An 8,142-nucleotide genomic window follows, 5' to 3' on the forward strand; every position below is an offset into this window, starting at 1 on the left:
GTTCCATTATGACGTCATAATCAATTTCAACTTTCTTTTTCCCGCACTTTACGGCTTTAGCAGAATTATGTAGAAAATATGGTATTTTCAAATAGCAGTCGATGCGATGTTGTCAGTTATTAACCGGTGCAATATATGCTAAGACCCTGATAGCAACTGTAACTTTAAAAAATCGTGTTTTATCCAAAAATCTCTTTTAAAATACACTTTTCAAATTTCTAAGAATTATTATAGATTGACGCATCTTCAAATAGCAAAATAGCTCTTATTAAGCGCCTTTTGTTTTGAAAATTTGACCTTTGACCCCGCGCAGTCTGCGTAGGGCAAACCCGCAGAGAAGAACAATGGAGATCACAGCGTGAGACCGTGTTTGCGATACGATTACGGCCGTTATAATGAGCTTATATTATCAAACATTGCCTCCGGCGTGCCAGCTACAATATAGGGAGAAACTTTCCAAACTTGGAGTCGACAAAGTATGCAACGATCCGTTTGTGCAAGATGAAAGTTGGATGGACAGTGTTTCAAAATGGCCAGACGTTGAATTTGGTGAAATTTATTGTTATTTAGTGGACAGTCCTGGACAATTTACGAGAGAGACTCTCAAAGCGTATCGATCCTTTGAAGCATACAACTTTTTTCCATAGTGGATGGGTTCACACTGTTTATTATTCCAACCTTGACTGCAACGACAATTTTTTGCTAAAGGCCAAAGTAAACAGGTCGCAGGTGCTGTCGGAAAAACCTCATGAAGACTGGGTGTGTGTAAAAAAGAAAGATGGTACCATCTTGAATGCCCATTGCACGTGTAAGGCGGGGTAAGTAACATTTATTAACAAACGTTTGTAGTGATCATGAATTAGTATCACATTGCATAAAGATGCTGTAAAAATGTTCACATATGATGTTTGGCTAAATTTAAAATAAATGCTGTGATAGTTAATACAAACATACGCATTGAAAGAATTAAAATATGTTCTGCGGTGTACATGTGTTCTTCATTTCTTACAGGTTAGGTGAGGTTTGCTCGCATGTTGCAGCCATCCTGTTTAAAGTAGAAGCTAGTGTGCGCCTGGGCTACAATAGAGTGGCATGTACATCAATGCCATGCACGTGGAACCAGACTTTCACAAAGAAGGTAAAAATACTCTCCATCTTTTATACATTTTATGAATGTAGGTTTCTTTGTCACACATACTAGTGCATGTTAAATAGTTTTTTGTTTTATTTCTTGATTTTTTTGTTAAAACTGACCACTTCCTACATTGAACACATTCAATATATATGAAAATGTTTTTAAGAAATCTAAAAAAATAGAATCTTATTATTGTACATTACATATGTTGCTTATTCAACATTAATCCTGGCCTGGTACAAGTGTCCATGTTAATTTTTTTCAGATTTGAAATATAAAAGAATGGGAAAACATTCAGATAATTATATACGTATGGTTGAAAATATATCTCTATGCACACATTTGTACTTATGTATTTTTTTTACACAGATGCTTTAGCATGTTAAGTGTTTGAATTAGATAATAAATATTTACTAACTTTCAGGTAGAAGCAGTTCCACTTTCTCAAATCATCTTCAAGAAGACAGACTTCCACTTATCAGCTGATCCCGCACCTGTAGACAACGACCTTGTCATTGAAAGTCCTGATTCCTTTCTCCAAAAGTTGAAGCAAACAAATCCAACCGCAGTGATATTCACAGTGACTGATCCTGTTCCAAACCCTCCTATACCAAAGCCTGCTTTACCAAAGTTGTTAACATCATTATACAGATCCGATTACTGTAGCCTATCTGAAGCAGAACTGTCTTCAAGATGCCCTGATGTTTTAGAGGAAATTCATGTCACCCTAGAGGAGGCCACCGACCTGGAGAAGCTGACTCGTAAGCAATCCTTGTGTACGCAGTGGCACACTCACAGAGCTGGACGACTGACTGCCTCAAACTTTTTTGATGTATGCCATACCAACCCCAAGAGACCTAGTGCAACAGTGATACGCCGTACAATGGACTACTTACCAAATATTCAGACAGCGGCCACGAAATGGGGAAAAACAAACGAGGAAACCGCCCTAACGGAATACCAGGATTTGATGCAGAAGCACAATCCAGGGTTTATTATTCGGCAGAGTGGACTCGTGATCAACCCTGAATATCCATCACTAGGAGCGACCCCAGATGGTGTTACTGGGTGCCCATGTTGTGATAAAGGACTTGTGGAAGTTAAGTGTCCGTACAAGCATGTCAGTACCAGTCCATGAGGTGAAAGACAAGGGATTTTATTTAAAACCTCACTCATATGGGTGTGTATCATTCAAAGACGTCAAACTGTGCTCGAATTCCTTAATTATATCCTCAAAATATTATTACCAAGTCCAGGGACAAATTGCCATTTGTGGAGCTGGGCACTGTGATTTTGTGTGTTGGACATCCAAAGGACTTCACATTGAAAGAGTTCTCAGAGACCAGCCATTTATAGAGGAAATGTTTCAGAAACTAAATGTGTTTTTCCTGAATGTCATTCTTCCCGAACTTATGACAAGACGTCTGAAAGACTGTGATGAAAATAACAACACAGTTGACATTGTTTGTGTATGTGGTAAAGCAGAGGACTATGATGACATGATTGCGTGCGAGTCTGGACATTGCAAAGTTGAATGGTACCACTTTAAGTGTGTAGGACTGAAGCAAGTTCCGCAGGGAAAGTGGTCCTGTCTCACATGTAGAAAGATGCCCGCAGCGAAAAAATCCAAAAAGTGACATTTTTTAAACTACAGGTGTTCTTCAAGTGATGTGCATTCATTACAAAAGTGGACATGTGCTTTAATAGAGAATGTGTTGTTTCTTCCTTGAAATATCAGTATTATTGACTGCATATATTTTAATTTCAGGACTTTTTATGAAAAAAATGTGCATTTATATTTTAAATCTTTGTTCTTTGTTGTTCAGACAGTATTAAACTCTATTACACAGTAAACTTAGTTTTCTTTTAAGAGAGTGTTTGAGGCTCATTTGACCCTATTGAGACAGGTTGTTGGCCTGAAGACAATAAACTGAGAACAGTCTAAAGTCAAAAGTGAATCTAAAGATGCAAGGTTAACATTAAAAAAGTATATATTCAATTATTTAACATTTAATTCTATATTTCATTGAAAATTAAACGCAATTCTTTTCTCAGTTTATGGTCTTCATACCTGACTGTTAATGAAGTGTTATGTACACCGTGAATTGATAATTTTACAATTGCAATGAAAACTTCAGCATGTTGTCTGCAAATTTTTGCTGACATTGAGATAGAGAAATGAAATCTATTGGTACTAAGACAACTTCATAAGACTGGTAACATGGGTAAGACAGACCCTTTTTATGTGAGGTATCAGAACAAATATCCACCCGTGCTTATTAACTTGTCAATCAAGAAGGATGGTTCAATTTTCAATTCAACAATGGCCCAATTATCATCATGATCATGAAGCCGTTTTAGAACTTTCACTTACATTTGAAATTTGTAGTACAACTGTACTTAGTTTCATAGAAGAAAATATTTAATTTAATCTAGTAGTAAAAGTTTGTGGTTAAATATAAACATGATAAAAACTTTCAAGCGAAAGTCTTTTATATTTATCACAGAATATTAAAAATAATAATTTCATGAATGATAAAAATAAGTCTAAGACTGCTTCAAGATCATTAGGTATGGTTGTTGATGGAGTAACACGATGAGGCCAAGCTTAAAAAAATCTTTGTTTGCAGTTGGGTCGGTAGGTAGGCATTCTTTTTTTTTTAAGTCACCTGAGTCACTCGGGTGACCTATTGCCATCCGTGTTTGCCCGTCGGCGTCCGTCGTTCGTCGTCCGTCGTGTGTTAACATTTGAACATTTTCAGCTTCTTCTCTGAAACCACTAAACCAATTTCAACCAAATTTTGTATACAGCATCTGTGGGTGAAGGGGAACAAAAATTATGAATTTCATGGTCCCTGTCCCCCCTGGGGCCTGAGGGGTGGGGCCAAAACCACAAAAGCTAATGCAATCTTTAAAAATCTTCTTCTTTACTCCTGGACATCAAGCAGTCAAACTGTTTGCATGATTGTAATCAGCAATGAGTCCTCTACCAAAATTGTGAAATTCATGGCCCTGAGGTCAGGGGTTCTAGTGCTAGAGTGGCTAAATAAATAGGTAGTGAAAATGCATTATTTCTTTAAAAATCTTCTTCTCTTCTCCTGGGTATTAAATAAACCAACTAAGTACATAGTTATAATGAGCAAGAGTGCCTCTTCCAAAATTGTGAATTTTATGGCCCCAGGGTCAGGGGTTCTGGTGTTAGGGCGGGGCTCTATTGATCATGTAGCATGATATAGTGAAAATGCATTAATTCTTTGAAAATCTTCTTTTCTGCTTCTGGGTATTAAATAAACTAACTAAGTACATAGTTATGATGAGCAAGAGTGCCTCCTATAAAATTGTGAATTTTATGGCCCCAGGGTCAGGGGTTCTGGTGTTAGGGCAGGGCTCCATTGATTATATAGTGAAAATGCATTAATTCTTTGAAAATCTTCTTCTCTGCTTCTGGGTATTAAATGAACTAACTAAGCACATAGTTATAATGAGCAAGAGTGCCTCACCCAAAACTGTGAATTTTATGGCCCCAGGGTCAGGGGTTCTGGTGTTAAGGCAGGGCTCTGTTGATCATATAGTGAAAATGCATTAATTCATTGAAAATATTTTCCTTTGCTTCTTGGTTTTATGCCAATGATCCAAGTTTATATATTTATGATGAAGAAAGGTGCATCTAGCAAAGTGGTTTCTTTTATGCCCCCTGTGTCAGAGTGGTGGTGGTGGTGGTTGGGGGGGGGGGGGTACATAATCTAAAAATAAATAAATGCTTTGAAATCTGCTCTTTGGTATTAAGCAACCATTTTATGATAAAATGTTGAAATATGTGGCCCCTGGGTCAGTGGTTCCTTTGGAGTGAGGTGCACAACTGGGTATAAAGTGGAAGTGCATTTTCTCTTTGTTACTCTGATCTACCTCTGGGTATTAAGTAAATAGAGTAAGCATGCTAACTTTATAATTATGATAAGCAGTGGTGCCTCTTTCAAAATTGTGAATTTCATGGCCTCTGGTTGAAAACACGAACCAAATTTAATTGTTTGAATGTTGTTACACAATACTCAGGTGACCTATAAAGCCCGTGGGCCTCTTGTTTTTTTTTTGGGGGGGGGGAATTGGATTTTTGTTAATTGACAAATAAAAGAGGTTTTCATAGACCCGCTACACATGAATAAGCTCAACTCTTGTTATAAATCACTGATTGATAAAACAAAACTCAAAATTTGGAAAAGAAACAGTTTCAATATTCTGAAAAATTGGAGAAAAAAAAAAAAATTACAAAATTGCTAAAAAAAGGTTTGGGTCGGTGCATTTTCAGTGGGTCGGTAGGCAACTGCAAACTTATTTTTATTTTAGGCCTGAGTGTATATATGTTTCAAACTGATATCAACTTTCAAACCATTTTTTTTTCTGAGGAGTAAAAAGTCACATATATATGTTTTCCATTTATTCATTTAATAAATAATTCATTTCACATAAATATATTATGAATATATAAGCAATATTCTGATATGAAAATAATTTCATTTAACAACTGGACTTATTCTTCAGTACATTGCATAAAAAGAATCACATACATTGATATCAATTCATCATAAAATTGGTCCTGAACCTCACATCATCACAACAATTTGTCCAGAACCCCACAAAGAGACTTATAACATAGGTCCATTGGTGTTGATAATTGCTGCCACTACACGCACTAGTTTGTCACCGGAGGTAATACCTGAATCCACTTTCCTCTTCACTAGATTAATGGGCAATGTTCCTTTGATAATCTTCCTGGCTCAAGGAGAGTAGAACTTGGGCAGATTCGTTTTTCGCAATGTTCTCTTTTCTATCAAGAAGCCTCTGGTGACGTTGAACTTTTTCTTGCAGAATGCTTTCAGGAACGGGTCGGTGAGAAAAGATTGTTGGCACAAAATCTGGATTTATGGGATCCCTCGAGGGCTGGCCTATAAACAAAATATGTACTGTATTAATCACTTTAAGTAATAAGTTTTGTGTGAAATTATGCTTAAAAATGCACATTCAGTGATTTTAAATTATAAGGACATTAATCAATGTTAATTGACTTTATGAAATATAATAATGATAATACGTATCATGGATGGACTTAAAAACAGTATCTGTATACGATTTTTTATTGATAATACTGTCTTTTATAAAAAAAAAAATACTTAGGAAATTCGGTCTTTAATTCAATTTGTTAGAAAATTCGGTCGCCCATGTAATCAGATATAATCTGGGCACACTTGTATTTTTTTCACTCACTTCACTTGTTTTTAAAGAATATAAATATCGAAAAAATACATTAATGCATCTAACAAGATTTATTTACCGTTTATAAAATGTTTGGAGCAGATCCGTGAATGGTCGTTGGGCTCCCAGTCGTCCCTCTTAATGGCTGACACCGATTTTGCTCTCAGGTGAGGGTCTTTAGGTATTCTATAAAACTTGATGTCTGAGCCGGGAATCTGTCTGTTTTTGCAGCCATATGCACAACAATGGGCAGGCATCGTGAAGATTTTAAACTAGAGAATCCAACCACGATATCGGTGACACATGTCATTCACGTAAACAATCAAAATGGCGCATATACAGGTAATATACAATAATAGAAATAGCGTGGGCTTGCCCTACGCAGCACTGCGCATGCGTACGCGCACTGAATTATGGGAAGGTTTATTTTAAAAATTAAAGGCGCGTAATAAGGTCTATACCCACAATCTGAATAATAGATGATGTAAAAAAGCATGAACAGTGGGTATTTATTGACTGAAGATTTGGTACAGGCTTCGGAAATTTTACTAATTCTATATTATTAGAGGGCTATTCTGCAAATTACACATGGCAACATCTATAGAAATATCTTGCTTGTTCCGTGCACCCGAACTTTTCAGAGACTATCTTGATTTTAGGTCATGATTTCACTGTTTTACAACTTGTTCTAAGAGTTTTCAACATATTTATTTCTGCTAGCAGCCGTACAATTTCCGAATAGCAACATTGAACGCGGTTTTATTCCGATAGCAGCCGTTTAGGTACTACACCGTGATCTTGCCCGATTATGTAGAGGAATGCACTACAGGAAAGCGGTATATCTAGTCTTCCCGACTCCCGACGGTCCCGGATTTGGGATTTTTAGCGATTTCTTTTTTACGGGTGCACAGATTTCATTCAAACTTTTCAGGCACATTTTCTAGGTTTACATGGATTCATTAGTGCATAAAAACTTCAGGTAACATCTTTTTATTACTGAACCAGATGTTTCACCACAGGGGCTTGTCACGAAATATTTATCTTCTTTTAATAAAGTTATCCCTACTATAAAAATACACAAGGGAGGAATCTAAAAATAGGAAATTCGCTACTTCAAATTTTGACCGGACTTTTTGTCTAGTTTCTGGGCGACTTTCGTTGCCGACCAAGTAGGAGTGCGTGGAGTATTGATTCAATTTTAATATTCTTCCGTCAAATTCTAATCAACGCGTACCGTTAGTCATATAACTAACCTCTTTTCTCGATATTTGGATCTGGCGACAGTTCTTTCCATATGAATTTCCGGCGTAAATTGAATGCAGGGCTCTAATTGGTTGCTTTCTGTAAATAACTCGTACACAAAGTAGCTCTTAAATTTAGTGCACCAAAACGGAGGGGAAATCAAACTGTCGTGATGGCATTGAACAATACAGCTGTGGTTTCATTGTACGTATTTTACTATAATTGGTTATATTTATCTATTTAAACATGTTAAATATCCTTCACTAAGCATGTCAATCCTTACAGTTTATATTTTGTGTACGAGTTATCCACAGAAAGCAACCAATCAGAGCGCTGCTTTCAATTGACGCATATGGAAAGAACTGTCGCCAGATCCAAATATCGAGAAAAGAGGTTAGTTATATGACTAACGGTACGCGTTGATTAGAATTTGACTGAAGAATATTTAAATTGAATCTATACTCCACTCACTCCTACTTGGTCGGCAAAGAAAGTCGCCCAGAAACAAGATAGAA

General features: G+C 36.6%; 2 protein-coding genes across 2 annotated transcripts; one reads left to right on the forward strand and one right to left on the reverse strand.

The window, feature by feature from the left end:
• The first annotated feature begins 263 nt into the window (after positions 1 to 263).
• On the forward strand, positions 264 to 2,875 carry LOC134264519 (uncharacterized). Its single transcript, XM_062746811.1, has 3 exons — positions 264 to 818; positions 1,012 to 1,138; positions 1,560 to 2,875. The coding sequence occupies exons 2-3, from the start codon at positions 1,103 to 1,105 to the stop codon at positions 2,271 to 2,273; spliced, it is 750 nt and encodes a 249-aa protein (XP_062602795.1). The 5' UTR covers positions 264 to 818; positions 1,012 to 1,102; the 3' UTR covers positions 2,274 to 2,875.
• A 3,000-nt stretch (positions 2,876 to 5,875) lies between these two features.
• LOC134264524 (THAP domain-containing protein 2-like) lies at positions 5,876 to 6,802 on the reverse strand. Its single transcript, XM_062746814.1, has 2 exons — positions 6,465 to 6,802; positions 5,876 to 6,078 (listed from the first exon to the last, which is right to left on the reverse strand). The coding sequence occupies exons 1-2, from the start codon at positions 6,640 to 6,642 to the stop codon at positions 5,876 to 5,878; spliced, it is 381 nt and encodes a 126-aa protein (XP_062602798.1). The 5' UTR covers positions 6,643 to 6,802.
• Between the last annotated feature and the right edge of the window lie 1,340 nt (positions 6,803 to 8,142).

This window comes from Saccostrea cucullata, unplaced genomic scaffold (assembly GCF_032062105.1).
Source record: "Saccostrea cucullata isolate Sc308-1 unplaced genomic scaffold, CSIRO_AGI_Scuc_v1 ctg1065, whole genome shotgun sequence".
Lineage (NCBI taxonomy): Eukaryota > Metazoa > Mollusca > Bivalvia > Ostreida > Ostreidae > Saccostrea > Saccostrea cuccullata.